Raw genomic sequence first — 26037 nt, forward strand, 5'->3', positions numbered from 1 at the left:
GCCCCTGCCCCTTTGAAGAGAAGTCTATCTTAGTATAATTGTGAGAAGCAGGTATGTTCTGTGCAACACAGAACTTCCAAGAGATACAGGTAAGTTCTGAGACAAAATTATTAATGATTCAAGATTTAAAGCCTCCAGTTCAAAATACACTGAGCCAGAAATGAATTTTCACTTTTGTTTATGCCATTTCAAGGACTACTTTCTATTATAGACTAGAATGTAAGAGTAGAGAGGACAGTTAAGAATCTATATGCTGTCTTTGTAAGCTGAAGGTAGAGGTTAACAGGAAATTAACCATATCTGTAAAGAAATACAAAATAACTGGAAAACAGCACTAGAGAAACCATCTGCTCCTCCCCAGTTTAAGCAGAAGGCTGATAGATAAGAAGTGTGAGAAAAGTAAACCTAAGAGGTCTTACTAATTTCTGACTATTTCTCCCTGTGCTACATCTGGAATAGAGTGCAGCCTTAATAAACATGCAGACCTATGGAACACTGTTTGGTTTCACAGCACACACACAAAAACAATCATGCACACTACATACCTAATACCTTATAAAGCACATTTGTTGTGTGTTAGCTGAGTCATCAGCTATATGTTAATGATCTTTCCTCACCTACCAAATGTTGTTGCAGGAAGATCCCAACTCACCACAGTGGAAAAAGGTAATGCACCCACCTGAGTCTCAAAGAAATGTATGAACATTTGTTCATACGGGTTTCAGCTTCTAATTAAGTCACTTCCACATCATGTCTATTGGCTAAAAAGAGGAGCTCCTCTCTGAAAGAGATTCACAGTGTTCCTCAGACACAGAAGGGCTTAGCACACAACTGGTGGTTTCAGTGCCATCAGCAGATGGATATACTTTCACTACAGAAAATAAGGATCTCAGTGCAAGGTGAAAAACCAAAGGAATGAAAATAGTCTTAGACTGCAAGAGAATTTATACTCCTTTATTTAAGGCCTGACAAGAAGCTAAAGGGAATTTCTATGTCTATAACCAGATAACTTGTATTTGACATGAACAAGAGCTAGCAAAAATAAAACAAATATTCTCAGGAGCACTCACTGCTGAGCAACTCTGATTCCTTAAACAAGAAGATAGGAGATTTGCAAAGTTCATGGAAAAGGCCTTGGAAAGGTTTAAATAAATCACAGTGATTGAGGCAGAAAAAGCAACTACTTTGAGAAGTGGAGGCATAATTTTTCCAGTTCTTTGTCTCTAATAAGTAATAAGAAGTGATAAAGAATTGTGAGCATTTTGACCTTTAACAAGTTTAATGTGTATAAACCTCTAGAAAGTTCCAGGATGCCTGTAAAACAGAATGTTGGAATGACAAGACCTTACTAAGACCAGTTAGACCTTATTAACAGAGACTAATGACTGCTGCTGGGTTTGCAGTACTTATTTTAGCAAAGTGAAAAAAAAAAAGAAAGAAGTAAGTAATAGGCCATCTTGTCAATTCAGAAATCAGCAATCAAGCATATCATCACAAGCCAAAACCAGTAAGGAACCCAAAATCACGAGCAGCCATTTCCAAAAGAGGTGACAAGAACAACACTTCACTATTCTCTAGGTAACACTGAACAACAGAAAAGTAAGATTTTCTTTTTTGTGAATATCTCACAAGGAAATTAGCCTGTGAGTGTTATTCATAGCAATGAAAGCAGCATGGCCAGCAGGTCAAAGGCAATGATTCTGCCCCTCTACCTCACACTCATGAGACCCCATCTGGAGTACTGCAGCCAGCTCTGGAGCCCCAGCATAAGGACATAGACCTGTCAGAGCAATTCCAGATGAGGCTACAATGATGATCAGATGGCCAGAGCACCTCTCCTATGAAGACTGAAGCCTGAGACAGTTGGAGTTTTTTCAGCCTGGAGAAGAGAAAGCTCCAGGGAGACCTTCAAGCAGTCTTCCAGTACCAGAAGGCAACCTACAAAAGAGCTGGAGAGGGACTTTTTACAGGCAAGCAGTGACAGGACATGGGGCAAAGGTTTAAATCTGAAAGACAGTAAGTTTAAATTAGATATTAGGAAGAATTTCTTTACTGTGAGGGTGATGAAGCACTGGAACAGGTTGCCCAGAGAAACTATGGATGCCCCATTCCTGGAAGTGTTCCAAGACCAAGCTACACAGGGGTTTGAGCAACCTGGTCTAGAGGAAGGTGTCCCTGCCCAAGGTATCTAAGATCCCTTCAAACCCAAATCATTCATGATTTTTCTACTCACTCTTGATGTCAGAGGCCAAGGTTTAAATCAGCACCAAACTGTGCAATGATACCTCTACTTTAGAACCACTTTCCTGTGGGCAGATCAGTGACTAGGGGAGCCTGAGGAAGCATTGCCAGCATGGTGCTGCAGACTGGCTGTGCTCCACTGGCTCTTGCCCAGCATAGTCACTCTCACAGAAAGCAACACTGAGGGAGAAGAGTAAAATATGCTCCCCTGTGAAGATGACTGAGCCTGCACCTTCAATGAACTGCAAGTGTTCTCTGAACACTTCCAGGGAAGATAAACAGCAAACCTGAGGTTAAGAGTTAATCTGTCCAGGACTCAGGATAGATCACAGGAAGACTGCAGGTAGACAACACGATGACAACATGATGACAAAAACCATCAAGCTATCTTATACTTCCAAATATTAGTGATTAAACACCAAGGAAATTCTGCATGCAATAGCAAATAAATTTATGTACTTGGAGGAGTTACAAGAATGCACAGGGAATCACATCTTCTTTCAAGAGAAGTTTTTTCATGACAATGCAGAAGAGGGGCATCTTGTTCAGCAATCAAGAGGCACAAAGGTTCTTAAAGAAGAGCACAGAAAAGCCCTAGACCACAGATACCACCAGCTAACAGAGGTTATCCTACTAGAAAAGTTATATTTCTATAAAAACGTCTGTCCAATCCTCTTGAATGCTACAGTAAAAGCGTATCAATTAACTTCTCTCATTAAGGAGGCAGGATGAACCTGCATTAGTTCTGACACCCTGTTTTGGGAAATAAGTAGTATTTGTTGGAATAGGTAGACAGAGAGGTTTTCAACAGCAGGGCTTCACCTTTTTAAAAACCATTGCATGATCAATAATGCCCAATGGCTTTTTGCCACAGTTCACAAACATTCTCAACTTTGTCTATCTGAAGTTAACTAGGGAACAATTATTTTTATTTCTCCAGAATGGCACTATGCAGAAGAGAAAATCAATTTCACAATTGTGATGCAAAGAATTGCTGTGACTCTGATGTACATAAAAGACTACCTAATTTCTAAGACTTTTTCATTTTTAACACACAAAAAAATAAAAAAGGAAAAAGTGTACTACTCAGCCAACTGTTATGACTAATAAGCAGGATTTTAATAAAACCATACCAAGAATATGTTTGTAGAATGACCTTGTGAAGTAGATGTTCACCAGCTGCCTGTGATTCAGTGCCAGCCCCAGGATCTGGCCTGCAAAACGGAAGTAGTTCAAATGATCTGGATTTACAGAAGAGTTGCTGTTTGGCTGGAATGTTGTTCCTACAAAACAAAAATATTATCATGTTCCATTACTTTTTTTTTTAATTAAGCTTTTATTTATCAAATACTCTAAGCATCTGAAAACACTGCGAGAGTTCTTTCTTGGAGTTTTGAAAGTCTGTTTGGGGTTTTTCACTTACTCAAAAAAGATGTCAGAAAGAAATGTCTTAGAATGTAACATCTTATTACACTGATACTGCTTAGCCATTCTCCAAAGCACTGCTCTAAAATAATTATCATCAACAAAAAGGTAATTACCAACTGCTAAATTTGGTCCTCCATCTTACTGTATTGCTATACACATGTTTTACTCACTCTAATGGGCTTGGCTTCTGTCAGCTTGTGAACATGCTCCAAGGAAGGATGAGAATATATCTACTTCCTCTCATATGTCTCCAGCCAGATGCAGGCAGGAGACAGTTCAGTCCTAGCCTCCTTGGAGAAGACTACTTCAAAACAGGCAGACCTGAACCTCTCCTTTTAGGTTTCATGAAATAATCTGTGCCTCTACACAGACTTTTTGGATTATAGAAATGCTTTTATAAAAAATGACACCCTAAACTTACGAAAGAAAAGGAAAAAAAAAGGGCAGAGACATACCATCAGCTGACTGGGTAAATAAGGCATAATCTGGGTTAACTATTTCACTGGATAAGATATCAAACCATTCACGCACCACACCCTGTCCCTGCATGTCAAGAGAATAAAGCATATTAGTACACAAAACTTTCACTCAATAGTTATGCTGAGTAACACATTTCTTTTTAAGTAATTTTAATGTAGGCTTTAGCTCAAAACCACACTTGTGAATGAGAATTAATATTTCCATATGAAAATGCCATAAAAACATAAAAGTTCCATGCACTTTTACCCACCATTCCTTCTTCTCCATGAAATCTCACAGCAATCCCCTGCTTTAATTTTGCACAGTTTGCTTTAGACACAACTTCACAGCTACTCCTAAAAATAGAATCTAAATACAAAATACCAATTAATTTTTTCATTTTCATTCATCATCTTTCAAAGACACACTAATTCCATCTAGAACACAATACCTCTGTGAACCAGAAGTATGTCATTTTCATTGACAGGCCTGTGCACCATGTCTGAATCCGGCTGCCCGGCGTGCAGATGTTCATAGAACCATTCACAGCGATCTTTAAATGGCTACAAAGCAAGGTGCAAACCATATTACACACATGCATTCCCCTGAACAATTCCTCTCCCCTAAGCAAATGGTTATGCATAGTTCTCAACTGATTTTTGAGATGTACAGAGTCACCCCAGCATGCTATTCAGTATTTTGGGAAGAAGAAAGGACTAGATGTGCACTTGAGTGCTTGCAGAAAGACTGGACCACCAGCTATCCAGAAATAGCTATTTAAGTTTTCCACAGAAGAGAAAAACAGCACAAAACTCCTTACAGGTTAGGGGAGAGCATGAAGGAACTTAGATAAGAAATAAGTCACTGGCTTCTGTAAAACTACTGATAATCAACCACAGCTGAGCACAAAAGCACAAGTGATATGAACCAGCCCTATTTGCAGTAAGGTTCACTGGCAATATAAAACAGCCCAGAGGAACCAGAAACCTTACAAAGCAATTCCTAGGTGAGAAGTTTCTAAGTTGTTTGACTCAGTGTTTATATTGACATTTTGCAACTCTTTTGAGACAGATATGACACAAGTATGGCCTTTCTCATCCCTCTCATCCCCTGCAATTCACAGCAGGTACATGAGTTGATCTAACAAACAGGATATCAGTTCTCGGGGTCTCCGCATTACTCATAGGTAGTGAGTTTCACAAACACACATTTCAATGAAAGATTGAATAAACAATACGCCTACACCATGTCCCAAAAATGAAACTGCATTAATAAAAGCAATTTATCTTTAAAAATAAAAGCACAGTATGGTTCACATCTTAGGAAATAAAGCTCTTGGAACAGACAACAAGACAACATGGTGTTTCATTAAAGGAGCTACCACTAACTACAACCAAATCAAGTAATAGTGATGTATTTATCCTCTGGTTTGTCTCAAAATATAAGTCATTTAGGGGAAAGTAAAGCATTTTAAAGTTCAATCTATTAGTTGTGCACAAGTAGATTTACAAAGAGAAATTTCACTCTTGAACTGAAAGTTGGACTTGTAAGACACATCCAGCATTGGTTATCTCAAATGGACTCACCCATGTATTTTAGAGAATTATGAATACAGAAATCTGGCTGCCATGCCTGTTTAATATGATCTTTCCACATTACAGATTCAGAAGCACTAGAGGCCATGTTTAGTTCTTTCATCCTTCCCAAATGGAAATTCTTTAAATATTATTTTTTTTTAAAAATGCTTTGTATATTCACAGAAGTTGTAACTAAGCACCTCCTGACATTTACCTGAGCTTTTATGATGTGCATAAATCTGGACATTAGTTCAGGACACTCCAGAAGAAAATGAAAGTGATCAAAAATTATTTTGGGATTTCTGAAAGAAAAATAGGTTAGAAGCCTGTTAGAGATTTAATAATAATGCTTCACCATGCAAAAAGCCTACATAAAGAAACAAAGCAATTAACCATATAGACAAGTTTAACAAGATTCTTCTATTTTATCACTTTTTCCTAAGTCTTGCTCCCAAACAACTTATACTACTTCATCTCTTAAACATGGGAGGATTAGAAGCAGCTCCCCACACAGAAGGAAGGTTATAAACCTGTCAGTCCCAGAGAAACTCTGGAAACAGCCAACAGTACAAAGAGGGTTTAGACTCCCTTAAGTCATCACACATTTGAGGAAGAATCAAAGTTTTCATTGACCTTAAACGGGAAGGCCTTATTTGGAACAAATATAAGGAAAGAATCCATTCATCAAATTATTCTGTTGCTTGCTCTGTGAAATAGAGTTCGTTCACAAATTTTACAAATAGATCACTTAAATATGCAGAAGAGTTCATTTATGTCTGAGCTCTGAATCATTAATCTACACTGTTGAGTTCAGCAAGACCATTAAACTGCATATTGTTCATATATCACAGCAACAATCTAAAAATACATCTCAGCAAGAAGAAAAAAATGAATTATTGCTGGGGAGGAACAGAGGGGTGGATTACAAGGTCCATATTTGTTGAAGCTTACCGGTTAACAAAACACTTGAGGACATCATCGTGTTTACAAACAAATTCTATAAAACGAGGTGATGTCATCCTGTTCAAAAATCATAAGATGTTTTTGGTTAGTGCAATCGAAACTAATTTGAATTACATAAATTGTTGTTTTTTTTTTTTAAATAAATACTACACAAATAGAAACTGATGCTGTTTAATTAGTCATCATGAAACTAAATATTCAACAGCATTAAGATCTCATAACGAACTAATAGAAAAGGCAAAAATGTCAATAACCAATCATCTTCCAGAACATCCACAGAGAACTATGCCCCAATAATAAATAAATAAACAAATATTACTGGCCAATTTGAAAGTTTTTATTCAACTCAGTTTGGCAGAGAAAGAAAAACCCTTATTGTGATTAGGAATAATCAAGAGTTGACATGTAGTAGGACCCTTGCTTCCAGATTCCTCAGGGAGCTTGTAATACCATCATACTTGCCTAATCTTCTAGTCATAAATATAATCCATAAAAGTCATAAATATAATCCATAACAATCTTGGACAGACAAGGACCTCAGTTACAAATGGTCACACTTGTTTCCTTTTTAAACCAGACCTCAATGATGTTAGGCTTACCTAAGCTGAACTGCATGCTCCACACAAAACTACATGTTTGTCAACCTGGGGCAGGATTCCAAGTGAGCATTACTTTGAGACTGAACTCTCCTTGTTATATATCATATAGGCAAGTAAGTTTTGCCCCAGCCATCATTTTCATCCACAAAGATAACTCACTTTTTTTTTTTTCTGAGCTTATAGCTCTTCTTGTTGGATAATCACATTAAATTCAGGGTTAATTCAGCAAATATTCAGCAAATACAGCTAAGCTTCAAAATATCAAAATCCTACTATCTACAAGTATACTACATGATTACCAAGAGCCATTAGACATTCAAAACAAAATGTGCCCCAGTGCAGCTACATTCATAGGCAGCAGCACTACAAAAAACTTGCAGTGCCTTTAGAACCATTAAAAAAAAAAAAGAAAAGCATTCAAATAACTGAACTAGTGAAAGCCCTAAACAGCAAAGCCTTGACTGTCACTAATACAATGTGGTCAGTATCAACATTTTTCCAAGAATGTATGTATGATTTTAAAATGGTAATAGTTTGGGTAAGAAAAATGAATTGTCTCCTTACCCCTGAGGCATCTGACAGGAGCAGCACATATAGAAGGCCTGAATGACAGCACTTAGCCTGTTTGCTGTCATGGAGATAACATCCTGACAATCAGCACAAGCTTCCTGCTTCCCAGCAACATCATATGTTTTTAACTCAACAGCATCAGTGGACAGCTCTTTCCTTCCCTCAGCTCCTGCAGTGGCAAAAGAAGGCGCAGAAGTAGCATCTTGGTGATCTGGTCCTTTTTGCTTCAATAAAATAGAAGTAATGTTGGCAGAGTCCCTTTTGTTTTTCATCAGCTCTGTGGCTATCAGAACAAGCCATTCATCCAGAGAATGCCAGAGCAGTTCCAGCGGCTGCAATAAACACATGAAAAAACAGACAAAAAGAAACATGCTGACATCAGATAATATTAATATTGTGATAATCCTCTTAAGGAAAATAAATATCATGCACATTTTAAAGCTTTAAATGATCCTTTAGAGGTCATGTTAGAGATAAGAGGCAAATATTCATAAAAAGTTCTGCACTTGTAGCCAAACAGCACAAAGAGAAAATTCCATATAGAAGAAAAATCAAGCAAAAGATAGAAGAAAGAAAAACTCATTTACAAAGAACTACAGAAGAACTATATAACAAAGTTTGGCTTCACACAGCACACTACTGCCTAACCACTGCAGCCAAGCAGGGAAACAGGAACACACAGTTTCTAGAGTAAGAGAGTGTCAGTTCTTTAGGAAGAACCTGGTCAAAGGAGCTTCCTCTACCAAGAAGATAGAGGAAATCCATGGACAACACCACACAGATTCAGGTTCATGTCTACTAAGAATGTGCTTTATGCACAATGTGAGCTCATACAGCTCATTTTGATAGTACCTCAGATGATTCAGAGTAAGGGTCACTAACATCTAGCTTTACTAAATAGAAACAATATTGGCAGAATTCCATATTAAATTATAAGGCTATACATTTTATTTAACAAAGACATGCTTTTTTTACTACCACCTGCTAAAACCCAATATAATTGAAATCCAGTACAATTTGCCCATTACACATTTACTCTGAGTTGCAGGCCTACTACAGAGGTTAAGTGGGGATAACAGGGATAAGACCTATTGCTTTCTCATGAGCATAATAAAATCCACAAGGGCCCCTTAATGGTGTTTCACAAGCCCACAGTGTAGTGACCATAGGGATATGAATCCTACAGCGAGGTAATTGACTCAAGTACTTCATAGCATTCCAAAAGTAAGAGTGAACTTCTACATGGATTACTTTTTCCATATGTTACTGCTGCATCAAGGTTTTTCTTCAGTGAAAACATTCAAAGACTTCACAAACACTGAGAGTTATGTTCTCATATTCTCAGGTTGCTTTTGAAAAGAAAGAGCTGCTCACAGCATCTGTACCTGGAGCATCCATATCTGGAGCACTGTCAGTTGCACTTCATAGTTGACATGCTCTCAATACACAATAAATAACTTCTCGTAAGAGCTCTGTATTAAAAGGTTCTGCTGAAATTTACAATTTAAAAATTTACCACTATGCTTCCATTTTTTCCCAATAGAAGTGTGGGGGGAAGCCAGCCTGATCTCTAATACTGGAAGGCTTTGCTGAGTACTTTGTACGTGACTCACTTAATGCTTGTGCTCCTAGTGACCACACATTACTCTAGATGGTGATCTGAATACCTGCAGCACAGGTAGCATTTTCTACATAAATGTCTCCCATAAAGGACCAAGTTATCCTCCTCCCAAGACCCATCTGCCAGACTTTTACCACAAAACATAACATAAAGAAACTTTCTAATGGCAAACAGGATTACTTGAATACACAGAATAATTAAAATGCAGATGTACTCTCACCCCATAACTCAGAAGAAACTAGGTAGTTATTTACTAGAATACTAAAATCTAGTTTTTTCCCTCAAACTTGTCAATGTTTAGCTTGCCAGACACCATATTCCCCCACTATCTTGTGTTTCATCTTTTATTTCCAACAGATTTAGCATACCTTTCAGAACTTCTCCACCCAATTTGTTTTTCCAAAGCTAGTTCTTCACAGGTTCTGATCATAAACTCATTTAAAAGTCTAGTCAAGCACAGCAGCTTAAACATTTCATATTCTTTCTTTTTAGTCCAACTTCAGGATATAAACCACTTTAAATATTGCCCATCACCTCTATACCCATGACTGTCAGCGTTTTCTGTTGTCATCCATGACCAGACCTTTTCAAGTGGCATATGGACATATTCAATCAAACCACTAGCAATGTTTTTTTCAAGCTACTAGTCAGCATTCTTCAGTTAATTCTTACCATGAACCTCACATTAAACAAAGACCTCCACTTAAACTTCAGTTGTCATATTTCACAGTGCAGAAAAGTTTCTCTAGAATTATACAGCTAAGTCTGATGGAGTACCAAGCTTTTACAGCTGCACACCTTACCTCCCAAATGCAAGAATTTACCTATGCAATGCCTTCCTCTTTACTCATCTAGAAAGCAAGACCAGTAACCAAATCCATATTCAAACTGCAAGACTGAAGCAAAATCTTTTGGCAGATGTCAGATAGCTTTTTAAGACACAGGGTGCAGGAGATCACTAATCCATGAAGTGACTTTGTCACAGCAGAGAAGTTACCTCAATTCTAGAAAAGAACAGTATCTGAAACAAGGAAAAAACATTAAGCACTTCCCAACCTTGTTCAATTACAGAGAAATTTTGCAGCAAGTTTCCCTAATGCGATCACACTGAACAGGAATTGGAAGAGCCATACATGGAAAAGCAACAAGCGTAAACCTGGTAAAAATTACTACTCAGAGTTTCTCACTGGGAAGATCTCATTTGAGTTAGCAGCTTGTTTCAGGCTTGGGAGACAAAACTCAATGATTCTTTTGTATCTTTCAGGATCAGTATGAGAATGTGTTATCATTAGCTAGTGCTTCCACTTTAAAACATCTGGATATGCTGAATCCCATAGAGGGAATTCCACGAAAGCACAGACAGCCCTGTGATTTTCTTGACCTCATCAAGAAATAACATTCCCCTGTAGGCTCAGATCAAGAATATTCACATTTTTAATCCCTTCCCAGCTACATTACAGTGACAACTCTTCAAAATAGGTTCAATCAGCACATTGATACAGAAAAATTTAATGAAGCATTACAAAACGTCAGGTCTTTTTTATCTCCTCCCAGAAGGTGAAAAAGACCATCAAAAGCACATTTTCAAAGAAAGGCCAAAAAAGTAGAAGGAAAGGTAGCACTAAGAGAAAGCTGGAAGTCATCCAATTCACTCAGCACGATATCTAATCTCCTACTATCCAGTCTACTCTAAATTCAGGGAAGAACAGACTAAACCAACCACAACTGTAGATAAACTTAGCAATGCCAGACTTGTGTGCCCATTCCCAAACAAAATTAAGTTCTCATCAGCACTTTTATATTCCTGAGTTTGAAATTTAAATCAACCTTTAAAATACCATGGACACAACAGTGACCCTATTGCAGGGTTGCCTCACTCATAAGACTCCTAAATAAATTACAATAATTGCAATAATAATTTTTAAAACATCCTGAAATTTTTGTTTTGTTAGGTAATGGAACAGTAGTATACATTTTGCTTATTTACTAAAAACATGCATGTTGTTTTCACACAAGTGTGAAAGAATTACTGATATTTTCTGGGACAAGTGTGGCAATTGTTTAATATAAGTCCACTGCACAAGACTTAAATGCACAGGAACTTAAGAAAATTCTTTTATCATATGAAGCAATTTGGACATGCAGATAAGTGATTTTACTGATATACCACTTCCTTTGCAAATTGCAGTTGAATGTTTTTGTTTTTCATACTGACTTCTGAAATTATTTAGAGTTGAAAAGCAGGAAACCTCCCTTTTTTCCTTTTTGGGCCAGGTAGCAGAATATCTTACTGGAGACAATTCTTGTATGAAGTGTGCTTAACATCTGCTTGTTATTTAATGTGGTATACTTGGAGCAATTGTCATGAAAACTGTTAGGAAGTGCTACCTTTAATAAAATAATTCTTGTGATTTCAGTACAGCTTTTAAAAAACAAAACAGATACTATTTTGTTTTTTAAAAACAGAATTCTGGTTAAACCCACATTATTGCCCTGTTTTGATGAACAGTTCCAAAGGATAATTATTACACTGCACACTGTACAATGCATTACATTTTGTACAGACTCAAAATGTACAGACTCATAACATTTTGTTCAGACTCAAGTACTAGTTTTATATTCATTATATAAATCAGTTTGTTCTTAAAACTATTGTGCTACCAGAAGAACAAACATTTGTGCTTGCATGTTTTTTGTTTTTCACAGTCTACTCCTTTTCTTCCTTCCAAGAGAAGAAATTTAAACAAAAACTCAGATACTTCACTGAATAAACAGGAATTAAGAGTATCATCTTCCACAATCTTATCAATATAGCTCTGTCTTAAAACCCCTTAGAAGTAACCTAATGAACATATATCATCAAATAATTGCAGCAATTTCAAAATACTGTTTTCACAACACAGTGGAAGAAATGTAAAAGAAAGAAAAATCCTCAATTACTGGCATCTAAATTTCTTGGTATGAGCTGTGCTGTGTAAGAGTATGGAGTAAGATGGGATAAGAAAAACTACCCTGCAGTTCTTTTTTATTAGGTGCTCTGAAAAATATGGCCGTTGTATATCCAATGAAGACTGAGTGGCACACAGGAAACTGGGGCATCTTTACAAAAAGGCAATCTTTGACTTTCTACAGAGAGATTCATTAACAAACAAACATAAAAGTACCAAACACCTTCAGGAACTAAGCCTCTAAATGGCCACTACCAAATCATGTGTTTGAAAGCAGATATAAATTAGTAACTTTGCAAGGGTAGTAGTGAGCTGATATGTTTCAAAGCATGTAATAAGAAAAACCAAGAACAACTTGGGAAAAGATTTCATTATCACAGTGAGAACAACAAACAGATCAAGAATTCAATTGTTTCCATTTGTCTTGTGAAGCTGGATAAAGCTTACTGATCAGCAGTTCATCTGTGTATCTCCAACTACCATTTTGAAATTACATTAATATAATCTATTATATTAATATCACTATATTTTGATATTACTATACCCTTAACAGAAATAAAAACAAAATTTACCAAGGTTATCTGGGTAGCTAAACCTTCAACACCAAACAAACAATCTATTAAATGAGAAATAAACAGAAATCATAACATGAGATGTGCATCAGTGGCTAAATTAATTAATTCAGTGGGAAAAAAAATACAGGAGAAGGAGGTAGGTTTAACTTAAAAAGGGAACATCAACCAAACTTACTTCCTGTTTATGAGATGTCTGATTAATGAATGCATGCTTTGTGAAATTCATCTCTTTAACGTCTATCTTCCTAACAACATCATATACTTTTCTGACCTTGAACACCTGACTTCTTGGAGTTTTATTTCCATTGTAGCCCATGTCATTTCCATTACTGGGAGAGGATGGGCCAATGCGAAAGACATGGCAAAATATCCTCACGATCCTTAAGAGACTCTTCATTTGAGCTTCATAATTACTTGACAAGCTGGGGGAAAAAAATGGCATGTTTAAGTTTATTTTCCTAGATGAAACAATTTAGTATAATAAGGAGCAAGCAATGTAATGGTAGGGTCTGATACATATGCTGCAAAAAACCCTAAGCTTCAAACCCTAGAAAATTCTAACTTTCATTTCCTGCACCAGCCCCAGAAGTCAAATATAAGCATTATGATTTTACTAACATGTAAAGGTAACTTTAACTAGAAGTAAGAACAGCAAATTCCAGATCTTTCAAAATACTTCCTTTTTTTTTTAATACACTTCTTATGAACCCCTGGGAGGAAATCCAACTTCCTAAGGATCTCAGTGCATGAAGCAAACTGGGATATCCAGATGAAAATGTTTCTCAACCCAGAAAAGAAAGCATCCAACAGTAAAAGCCTACTGACTGATCAGATATGCTGCCACAGCCCACCCTCACCAGCTATTATTCTAGATGCCCATTAGCTACCTCAACCAGACAAGGGATCAGGATGGTAAGGACACCACTTTTCTATTCAAGAAAAATGTAATTTAAAAGATACTAAACAAAACCACTACTATGTGATTTATTTATCCAACAAATACACTGAAAGTTTTATGTCTCCTTAATTGAACCAGCAAACATTGAACTCTGTACCAAAACAGTGCAAAATATGAGATATTCATTACTTTATGCACAAGCACAGCATTCTCCACCAAACTCAACTAGGTTTTCTTTCTTAAACCCCAAGTAGTAAGAATTCTTCTGTTTTGAATGCATAACAAACTACAAGAAATTAATTATTTTTCTATCAAAACCTACTAACTTATAAATACTATAGAAGTGAGCACATACTCAGTTCTATCCTTAAAGTACTTGCAACTTAAAAGCATGCTTCCCAGACAGATCAGTAAACACCAGAAAACTGACATCTTATAGGGTGCTGTAGACATCTCTTGAAATTAAATCTGTTAATACACAAACCTGAAACATAGTGAGTTGTAACAGCTAGCATAGCTTTATTATGACCTCATTCCCACAATGTCATCAGCATAATACCTATTTGTTTTCAGCACTACACTTCAATGACTGTGAGTTACCTTTTAAAAGAAATGTACTAAGAATTCTACCAAACTACCATACCAAGTACAACTTTCTTGTGACAATTTATACTTTAACCTGGTAAGTATTCAGTAAATCAATTTAAGAAAGGAACAGAGAAAGCAAACAGTGCTACAGTAAGAATGTTAAGTTTTTAAACAGGTAAAGAAAATCCCAAGACTGACAGTCTACAATTGTGTTACCAGAAGCTCTCATCACAGCTAAAAGCTAGCATTTGTAAAATCTTTCCTTATATACCAAAAGAATCTATGACTAAAAGAAGCTAAGCTAACTCAAGAAGTTAACTATTGAAAAGAGAAAAAAAAATAAAACCTTCTAACATTTCAAGTGAGGTTTATCATGTCTTAGCAGCGGTGTTTTCCTGGTGAAATTTCCTGGTGCCCAGGATAAGGACCCACACATGTAGAAAAAACCTTAGAGGGCTTTTAATAGTTTACTGAAACTTCTACTGGCACATTTGTAAACATTCATCTAGGCCTAACCTGCACCAGCAAGACCAAATCATGTCACATGTCAATTATTTTCTTGGAAAAAGGGAATACTTGGTGAAGATAATGCTAAGTGAAACAGGGTCTTTGCTTGTACTCAAGGCCAAAGTCTTCAGGAAAAAATTTAGTGGCACTCCTGGATACTTGCTAGAAGCATTACAAGAGACAATTTTAGATAATTTTGAACTAAACAATAGACAAATCCAAAAGCAACTGGCTGTGGGTTAGTACCCAGGAAACTAATAGAGATTATATCAAGTTCAGCCATGCAAGAATATCACTATTGGAGGTTTTCATGTACAAAGTACATTTTACACATTTGTTGGAAGAAGGAGAGAGAGGAAAGAGGCCCATGCTCACAGTACTACCAAGTACTACCTTAATCCCCATTGTGTTTATAAAAAAACAACTGAGAACTATTTCTTGGAGTAGTAATTCACTGCTTCTGCCAGGAAACCAAACTGGAGAGAAAAGAGACACAGTTTTTGCAAAACTGCATCTGTGAAACTGTCTTGGAATTGTTTTCTTTTGCTATCACATTTCTGTATTACAAAGTACCAAAGAGAAGCTGGCCAGTAAGAGCCCACAGGACACTCCAAGTACTGGCATGTCTGGAACTGAGTTCTCACCCATTGCAATGCAACCCTTTGATCCTGTCTTCAGCCTCCACCAGCCCACCCATACACAGTCATACAGGAGCACACAGAGGCTCAAACTCAGAGACAGTAGAGGCACAGAGCTACTGTTTCTACAGCCACACTGAGGGAGCATTGCTCTAATCAGAAGAGCAGTAACAGTAACAAATCAAATCTGAACGACAAAATACTACCTCTATGATGTCATCCAGCTACCACAAGTTCCAATAATGTCCCTATACAGAGCAAGTTTGAAACCCTTTCCTGCACTATGGTTTGACACCTTACCACAGTTTATTTGTGGGAGATCTGTTGGCTCTAAGGAAGTCTGGAGACAAAAAGGAATGTGTTACAAGTTAAGCTGATATACACTGCAACAGCAGAAATTCTTCAGAAAGTTATCTTTGCAGCAACAAAATTTCACTAATGTCTACACACTTTAACCCCCAAGTTTAAATGGATTCAGACCTTTACATTAATTCATCAAAGTGAACAGCCACCAGAAGAAGATTTATTAATGGTGTAATGAATTTCCTACAATCATCCAGGAGTTCTGACCTGCTATCTACAAGCTCCATTTCAATTGAACATGATTAATGGGGAAGAAAAATAAAGTATTTAGGAGTAAGAATATACTACTTATTTTCCATCTCACTGATGGGCTCCTCAGACCACAGCCCCAGTGAAAAAAAAAGCTTCCCAAGTCATAATCCTCTACAACCTATGCTGACAGGTTTCTCTGATTCCAGAACTTTCAAGGCTCTCTTGACAAAAATGCCATTTAAAACATGTTAATAAGGAACTTCACTCATGCTTTCAGACCCTTGACTCTTTCAGTAAAGATTTTCTAGTAAAGCATAAAGGTTACACCAAAATCTGTTGGATGTTGAAAAAAGTAAGATGCTCCAACAAACTGCAGACAGTGTTTTGCACAAACTCAAACAGATGCCACAAAAACTAAGAAAGCATACCAGGTAAATATGCTTGCCTGTGTCATGCATCTCCTCAAGCTACTGCTGCTGAGACAGCACAATGATAGATGAAATTTTTAATCTCGTATATATTAGTATCCATGTAAGGCAACCAGAGCCAGCAAACATGAGACAGGTGTCTGAAGTAATAAAACTCTCCTCAAGCATACTAAGGAAGAATGTAAAAAAGTAAAATTGTGGAAGGGAAGAAAAAGTGAGAAGGGTGAAGACAAAAAAAAAAAAAAAAAGGATTATTCGACAGTTGTCTGAAAAGCTTCCCTTCCTAGGACTGACATAGCCAAAATAATCAAACAAAAAATACACTTCTCTGCAACTCAAGCTTCTAGATACCAGCAGCTATACAAGGACCAACTTTTTCTCTTGAAGTCTTTGTGAAGACAGTGATCTAAACAGACATTATCATATAAATAAGATTTGAGATCCGTCTACTCCAGCATGTGCTGAGCATCAGATAGTTTGAACTATTAAAACTATTAAGTGGCACTAACTGTGGCATAGTTTACAACTTGTGACCTCACACTTACCTGAGCAATTTGTGACCATTTGTTGTAGCAACTTCAGCAAGACTTGTCAAGATTTTAAGATACTGGCTTTCACTCTGCTGAGACAAGTGTTCCAGAACCTGCCGCAACTGAAGGATTCAAACAAAAACAATTGCATTGTGTCAAGGAGCATCAGATCAACAATAATTTATCCATTATGTAGAACACCATCACCCAAGCATTATTATAATGTATATGTATACTGTACAACCTCTAATCTAGCCTCAGTGAACATTTCACTATCATTTACAAAGATTACAGATGTGCAAAGGTACTTCTAGTGTCAATGCATGTACTACAGGGTATTTAACATTACAGAATGTTACAAACACTGAATGCTTAACCCTGTATTATTAATTCATAAGAACAAGTTATGACATTTAAAATATGAGTCCTGACTTGTAACACATATCCAGTTTCCTTATGCCATCACTTCCAGCTAATATGCACTGGTCATTACCCAAGATTAAGCAGAACAGCTCAGACTTGGCCATAGAAAATAATTTTCAATATATGATCACATTTTGGCAATGAGGCAGAACTATACCATGTATTAGCTAATATATTTTATATACACCCTCATTAAGATCTTGTTTTTGCACACAGCTCCACCATTACTCAGACAGATGAAAAATTTTTCTCACTTTTTTCTTCACTTCTACAATAAACAAAAGGTCTTTTTGTTACATTGTTTTAGTTCTTTCTCTTTCAATTTAAATCATCTATAACATCTCCCCTCACATCTAACACACACTTTGAGAATTCTCACCTGCATCATTTCACTCTGTAAAACTCAACCTTGTCTCAGAAATTTAAACACTGACTTGGAAATCCTCAGTGTTATAGTGGAAGTAATTGAGTTATAGAGAAAATGAAAACATCAAAAATCTAGCAAACTAAATTAAGTAAATTGGCAGCCAACACCTTACTAAATATTTTTTTTACAGTCTGTAAGGTAGTTTACAGTCATTTTAAAACAACTAATGTATTAAAAATCCACAGCAAGCTAGATTTACAAGGGGGAAGAGGCATCCCATGCTTCATTTCCCTTACACAATTAAGAAACAAAACCTTTTTCCTTGATTTTTCTTTGCTTCAGATTGTACTGTCCCACAATAACCAAAGAAGCAAGGTGTAAGAGAACCATTAAAAAAGAAACAGGGTAGTTTCATCTACAGAAATAATAATCAAATGTAATTGTGGCTGCAATCTTTTACACTTTAATTGTACAAGACAACTTCATACAGATGAGTGCTCATACCACAGACTTTTAAGTTAATTCCAGATGATTCAGCCTCAAGACATATCCTAGAATGGATGTCTGCAGATAATGACTAAATGAAGGAAAATAGGCCCTGTTACACAAAGTTACCTGTATATATAGGATGCTCTAGGAATGCTCCTACCGGTACCTTTGTATTGAATGTCTGCTCTTTAAACTGTCTAGATCACTTTGCCAAAGTTAGAACAATAAATGAAAACAGATCCTACATTTAATTCCAAATTCTTGTGTTTAAAATTATGTGAAGAGTGCCCATTTTCCACAAGGGAAGAAAGATACCTAGTGGTCAACTACTGTGGTACTGATTGCCACTCATATAAAGCACTAAGCTCTCCCCACAGACAGAGATCCTGGCTATAACACACAGAATCCCATATTACCATGTTTTCCCGCAGATCTTCATTCTGTGTCATTTGAATTATTGTCTGGAAAAGCCGAGGATGGTACTGTATTAGGACTTCACAAGTCTCTCCATAACCACCCTAAGAAAACATTTTAATTAAAAGGAACATTAAAATTGAGAGTTAGACTATTACAGGTAATAACATCTATTAAAGATAACAATTTTTTTTAATCTGGAGAAATCCTATTCTAAAATAATTTGAAATTCAAAAAATGTAGCCAAGTTAGGTATCCCTAAATGTTTGGGAGAAGAGAGAATCCATTTTTTTCACTATACTGGCTCACATATATCCATTCCCATTTTTCTGTTTCTTAAAACATTTTCCTACTTACCAAAATAAAGGTACAGTTGAACAGCACTTCAGCTAACAATCACCAGAGATTAAAAACAGTGCAATATTTCATTTCACTTCCTCCTGCTGATATCTACTTAATTACACCCAGAATCTAATTATTCAGAACAAACATTTTCTAAAGGTTCATAGGACACATATCTGACTTGTTACAGGAAGAAATAGGATAAACCCATGAAAGGGTTACTTAACTTTAAAATCAATACACAAGTATAATTCCTTAGAATGTGCCTTAAACTAACTTCCCACCCTTCAGAGAAAAAATGTTTTCTGGAAAGAAAATAACTTGATTTTGTGATTTATTTGTATCAAATCTTCTTTAACACAGCTGCATTTTTTAAGCAGACACCTAACACCTGAATATGCATGAACTTCTACTCTGGGAAGATGACCATGTAATGTATTAACTGCTGCAACTTCAGGGACTCCTCTGTGAATGACAGTTGACATTATCTCAGTGAAAACCCTACATTAAAAAGATTAATTTAATTGTTTCTGGTACCAAGAAATTAAATATTCACAATAAACCCACCCAGATTCTGTAAAAATTAATGAAATCTTCAAGATCAAGGTAATGTTTGCAAGAAGTGTATGAGTCTATAATTTCAGTTTTCTGAAAGTATGTGTTTGTTTGAAAAACAAAATTTTAAGCATAGAATAAAACCAACAAAGTAAAAAGAAAGAAAACATATTGTTTTCCCCATTCTTACTTGGCATCATACTCTTGTATCCTGCATGATCTCAAACACAGTAAGATCATCACTACAAAGAAACACCAGGTGTCACTACTCACACCTAAAAAAAGTTAAGATAAGTTTTATTTGTAAAAACGTGCCCTAGGGATTGCAAAACCGGAGACTGAAGCAGAAACTCAAAACATTAATCATAAAAAATATAACTCTACCATTAAGCACATACTGGTATAGAATCATTTAGGTTGGAAAATACCTTTAAGATCATCAAGACCAAACATTAGCCTGGCACCACCCCTACATATGCTACTTAACCACATCCTCAAGTGCCATATCCACTATTTTTTTAAACATTTTTAGGGGTAGAGACTCCACCACTTCCCTGACCACTTCCTCTCCAATGCTTTACAGCCCTTTCCACAAAGAAATTATTCCTAATATCCAATCTAAACCTCTCCTGCCATATAGTGTCTTACAGGTCTGTGACTGCAGAAAACCTTGAAACAGATCAGACTCCACGTGGCTTCATGTAATGATAAGTCATTCTGCCATAGCAAAGAAAAAAACATCTGATGGAATTTCACAATCAAGTCAGCAGTGAAATAGTATAGTGGTCTGGCACTTCTCAGTGACCAGAGCTGAGGACTTGGTTTCTTATATGCAAAGAGAAATACTGTAAGTAACCTAACTGGATCAAGGTCCTCCTCAGACAGCCTATGAAATAAAGCTTTCAGAGTTAAACACTCCAAAAATATCCCACAGATATTTTTGGAGACAGCACTCCTGCACATACACACAACTATTTCAAGTGCAAGTCTTAGGCACATGAGGACACCTCAGAAATTAAATATCTTGAGGTTGAAATAGTCTGAAAATACAGAAAAAACAATAAAAATAAAAATTTTATCCTGACAAACTAATGACATGCACAAAGGTAGTGTGATGTCCACTCATTCTAGTGATTTAGTTTTTTCAGCTTTCAGTTCAGTTTTCTAGTCTGATTACTAGCAAAGGTTCAAAGGCTTCCATTCAATCATGTTATTTACCCACTGACCTGCAACTGATCTGACAGAAAAAAGTGTAAGTGTTCACAAATCAAAAAAAGTCACTTTAGGAAGTAGTTCAAGCAGTAGGTGATGAGGAAATTGTTTTGCAGTTGAAAATGTCACATTACTTGGAAATATGTAAGAATTTTGTTCCTTGTCCAGATATAGAAATTTCTTTGAAAAGTAAGAGCCATCACCATGAAAGTTTTGTTTGTTTTTGATAGCAACATCTTCTCAAGAGAAAAGAAAATCTATTATTTGAGATTTAAAAAAATCACTCATTTCTACATGCCTTTACCTCTTGTTAAAAGGTAAGCACCTAAATTGTGTATTACCATTACACCAAGGATTCCAAAACTTTCTAGTCAAATGGAGTTCTGGAAACTCTTTCACATGATTCTTGCATCTGACTTATGCAAAGGGTAGAAATTATGAACCTGCCTATAGGATCAATTTCATTATTAAAAAATTACGTTTTGCACTTGTTTTGCCAAAGGACTACCATCTTTTAGAGGCCTTAAGAATAAGAAAAGGTAATAATGATCAGGTGACACTGTAGCAAGTCAGAGAAATTCACTGAAAAATTGTTGCTAACTTAATACCTGTACACAGAGATCCAGTGGAGTAACACCGTTCTTGTCCGGTAAATATTTGGCTCCTCTCATCAAAAGAATTTGTGCAGTGTCTCTCTGACCATGGCTATTCAAAAGAGAAGAAAGACAGTTAAGAGAGCATTTATGATCTGAGTCATAAATCTGTCTTTATTGCATCTAACAAACAAAACCAACATAAGCTAGAAGAAAACAGTTACTGCAAAAGAGTAGTGCAAAATTCAGGCTATTTATGAAGTCAGAGTCACTCTCATCATTCAGAAATGATTCATCTTAGCCTTGCCTCAAATATTTATGAGCTGCATTTCCTGCAAAAAGAGAGCTCTTTCTCAATTTACATCCTAATTTACTTCACAGAGGAAGTTATCTTTGCCAAGTTCTTTGCTCACTTCTACCATATGTGGGGGAAAACAATCTAATTGTGCTTTAATCATCAATAAAATATTAGCAACATATTTTTATTGATAATTCTTTTTTTTGTACAAGAGATAAATACATCACTCAAATGGCTCTAATTTCTATCTATAATGTCTTGCATAGCCTCTAGAAGTGATGATTTTTACTTTTGCATTCGAAGTCTATTCACTAATCTGCTTATAGGTTGTATAGGACCCTTAGTTCCATCGAGTAAAAAAATTCCCAACATGCCAGCATTGCCTAGAAAACAGAAAAACTAACTATTTATACCTCTCAACACTTTCCCAAATCCTTTCTTCTGAAAAAATGAGAAATTGAGTACCGGTGATCAGAGATTTACTTCATTAAAAACACATGGAACAATTACTTGAATATTGCTTTCACTAGCATTCAGTGCACATACTGCCAAACATGACAAAGAAGCATCCAAAGGGTGAAATGAAAGACTGATAAAAAAAGACATAGCAATTAAAGTTGCAGATACAAGTTTTTTCAGTGAAGTTTTAATCCTCAAGCTTGTTTGCAGTACACCCTTCACACCAATGGATACAAGTATTTGGCATCCTGGAACGTACAAGAGCTGCCTGCATCCTCAGCCTGATGGGTGCAGCCTATCAGTTCAGAAAGGGCACAGGTAAAGTGACAACTAACAGCTGAGGGCCAAGAGGGAGCTTCACTCAATATTCTCTCACTAACTCACAGATGAGTGCTCCTCAGTCCTGTCCTTCCAGCCCAGGAAGCCAACAGGTTAATCTAATGTACCAGACTTTGTCCTAGTGCAAATAAACACTAAAGGTCAGAAAGGAGCTAAGACTAATGGCCTGCGTGCAGCATCTTCACTGTAATTCTCTAGACTAAGTGCACAACCCAACACATTGACAAAACAGATGCTTCAGACTCAGACTTTGAATACTGATACCCTCCCTGCAGCTACCACCTGCCATTGCTACCACATCCTGCCCTCCCTGTCATCAGGAACCTACAACCTTTCTTTCCAGGTTTGCTGTAGTACACACCCTGTTCATTCTATCCTGCCAAATGCTCTATTTGGTAATTTCTAAGGAATATAACTCCTGCCAAATGCTCTATTTGGTAATTTCTAAGGAATATAACTCCTGTACTTGCCACATTCCCTTCTTGTGAAAAACCTCCAAGCCACGACAAGCTGCTTACTTCTTTTAAAGTGTGTAAAAATACCAGTCCTTAAATCAATTACCAAGGCTAGCAGCTATTTATTCTCCACTTCCCTTCTTAACTGCCACAGGTCAACACTCCAGAGACCACAGCTCCCAAAATGTAACTCTTAGCAGACCAGCAGGTCAGTCCATTTCTCCTTTTGCTTATAGTAACAGTTAATCTTATGTGAACTATTTAACCTGTAATCAAAGCACAGGGATTGCAAAAATTGTACATGTTTCTAACAAATTGCAGAAATGCTCTAATTAAAACAAAAGATCATTTATCATATGTATTTAATTTTGAAATATAACTATCAAGAAAGCATAATTGATCAAAGCAACAATGTCATTTTAATTCAATATTGTAACTTTGACACATATATGCACATTTCATGTATACTGTAATACCATACTGTACATTAAGGAATAGCCAAACTTGCCTTATAAAAGGTTCTGGTTTTAGTGTACTCAAAATAATCTAAGTTGGCAGAATTCATTTTTTCAGAAAAGGGTTCAGCAGTCATCAATTTATGACTCATGCTAGAACATGAACAGGTATGTGTTTAACAAGTCTGTTAGAAAGAGGTACATAAGCATGCAGTACTAACCTAAGTATTTGGATAAGACACTAAACTACACTCAAAAATGAGACAAGATTAAACACCAGTCAGCTGTTATATTTCCTATCCTTTGTAATTTCTAATCAGTTATTGCAAAAGGGTAAAAAATATTCTTAGGCTAGTATTCAAAAGTTAAAAGTATATAACCTGCAAGCAAAATAAAGCGGAGTTGCCCCAGAAACGTTTGGCCTGTTTATGTCTGCACCGCTGTCCAGCAAGCACTGCACCGTCTACAAGAGAACAAAACATCACCTTTAGGAAAAGAGCAGTGGAAAACCCTGCTGGCTTGCAAATATTTAGTGCATGTCTAAAATATGAAAACATTGACCAGACTCTCAAATAACTTGTGTTGTATTTCAGTCACATAAATTTTCTATATTTATAGGTAACTGTTTTTCAGAATTTGGCCTTCTAAAATCCAGCAATGACAAACAACAGAAAGGATCTAGACAGAATTACAATTTATTCTTTTTAGTAGTAAATAGTTGTAGTGGCAATCTGTATAACTCGATAGGGCTCTAATGCAGTTCAAGTAAAGTATCCAAACTTATACTCTGAATATAAATAGTCAGCCCTAATGCAAGGCCAGACATAAAAATTATTCACACAGATCAATAATGGAAGAGTTTATTTGAACTTGTTTACTTCTAAAGTTAAACTGTAACTGATCCAACTCTGTTTTCATTTTTTATTCACAGTAAATTAATATTTCAGATTTCAAAATCACATAATAGCTTACACAATTATGAATTAAACATATTCTGAAAAACAAGGCAAAACATTTTCAAACATTTAACATTACATAAAAACTTGATATTAACAAGCCAATAACAGCACTGCAGAAGAGCTGAACAGCATACAGTAAGTCATCTCAACTCCCATAGGCACTGAGATCAATCAGCTCCACAAGAATAAATTGCTCCCAAAGAAGTGCATGCAGTCAATACTAAGACACACAACAGCATTCGTCACACTTGTAGCCATTATCATGTGCATTACTACTCTGAAGTTTATAACAAAACCACAACAAGTTTGAGGCGTTACCAAGTTCTTCCCAAATCAATTGTGTTCATACAGTTTAGAAACTTACTGTCTTGTGTCCATTTTGACAAGCTACATGAAGGGCTGTCTGTCCCATGGCATCTTCAACATCTACATTACTGACGTGCTGAACAAGATCATGAAGCAATTCTGTTCGTCCATTGACAGCCAACCAATGAATCTAAATACAAAATGATGACACATACCTTTAGCAATGGTGTATATATATACCACAAAAATTATTTCAAGCCTGGCTGTATTATTGTCAACACTTTCACAAAGAGAAGCTTTGCATAATATTAGGAGAAGCTTTGAACAATACAATCATATGCTTAGGTATTTTGATCACATCTTTTAATTCTTGATGGCACTGGACACACAGCAGCTTGGTTTGATGTGTAAGATAGCAAAAGCTTAAAAACCAAGAATCTCCAAGTTCTTCATTCATTTTATGAACATCGTGATAATTAATAGCACTTACAGCAGTCAAGCCTTCATTATTACAAATGTTGACATCTGCACTGTATTCCAGCAGCTTGCTCATACATTTTTTCTGGCTGTAAGCAAAAGAACACATTAAAATCCAGTCAGGGAAAATCACTTACAAAGACTAAATATCTTCTTAGAGCTCCACTAACTCTAATTTATGATTGTTCTAAGCATAACAGGTGGTTCCAATTTATAAAGAGTACAGTACTGAGCATGTGAAAGAGAGAACTGATCTTCACAGAGACTCAGACAGTGCAAGGGTAGCAAACAATAACATAGGGCTAAAATCATAGCTGTTTTTGTGGAAAGTGCAGAAGCACTTAACCACTACTCTAACAGTTTCAGCTCTGCATGAACTACCCTTTCAAGACAAAAAACATGAGTTCAGCTAATAGAAGTCCATGAAGTTCACCATTGCCTGTACATGTCAGTGGACATTGTTACAGTATGCCACTAAATCATTACCTAGTGAGACAGTCATTGTAAAACTATGCAAATCCTTGTTAAGTACAAGCACTTTCTTAATAAAAGTAGAGGTATTTTTTCCTAATTCATGTTTTGTTTGGTTTTTTAACATTTTTAATGCTCTAAGTGCTTTACCTTTACAAATTTATTTTGCTTTTCCTTTTTATTTGGTACCTTTCACACCCTTCTTATAACTCATTTCCACATAACTGTCTCCTGTGTGCTTTTCTGCATTTCATCATAAACCATTTGCCTGCTTCTTTCCCCTCCTACAAACAGACCT

At 36.3% G+C, this 26037-nt stretch overlaps 1 protein-coding gene across 3 annotated transcripts in view; it reads right to left on the minus strand.

The window, feature by feature from the left end:
- HACE1 (HECT domain and ankyrin repeat containing E3 ubiquitin protein ligase 1) overlaps nucleotides 1–26037 on the minus strand; it is a 48675-nt gene that overhangs the window by 13945 nt on the left and 8693 nt on the right. For 2 of the 3 annotated variants that reach the window (XM_066545930.1, XM_066545931.1), the window contains 14 exons: nucleotides 25282–25357; nucleotides 24850–24981; nucleotides 23907–23989; nucleotides 21536–21632; nucleotides 18821–18922; nucleotides 17141–17247; nucleotides 13253–13403; nucleotides 7832–8169; nucleotides 6657–6725; nucleotides 5920–6007; nucleotides 4580–4691; nucleotides 4400–4497; nucleotides 4125–4212; nucleotides 3375–3524 (listed from right to left, as the gene is read on the minus strand). In XM_066545930.1, the coding sequence (XP_066402027.1) occupies nucleotides 3375–3524; nucleotides 4125–4212; nucleotides 4400–4497; nucleotides 4580–4691; nucleotides 5920–6007; nucleotides 6657–6725; nucleotides 7832–8169; nucleotides 13253–13403; nucleotides 17141–17247; nucleotides 18821–18922; nucleotides 21536–21632; nucleotides 23907–23989; nucleotides 24850–24981; nucleotides 25282–25357 (1691 nt within the window). Of the gene's footprint in view, nucleotides 1–3374; nucleotides 3525–4124; nucleotides 4213–4399; nucleotides 4498–4579; nucleotides 4692–5919; nucleotides 6008–6656; nucleotides 6726–7831; nucleotides 8170–13156; nucleotides 13404–17140; nucleotides 17248–18820; nucleotides 18923–21535; nucleotides 21633–23906; nucleotides 23990–24849; nucleotides 24982–25281; nucleotides 25358–26037 lie in introns of all 3 variants that reach the window. The other variant, XM_066545929.1, reaches the window with a different exon arrangement.

Source organism: Molothrus aeneus, chromosome 3, assembly GCF_037042795.1.
Source record: "Molothrus aeneus isolate 106 chromosome 3, BPBGC_Maene_1.0, whole genome shotgun sequence".
NCBI classification, from domain to species: Eukaryota; Metazoa; Chordata; class Aves; order Passeriformes; family Icteridae; genus Molothrus; species Molothrus aeneus.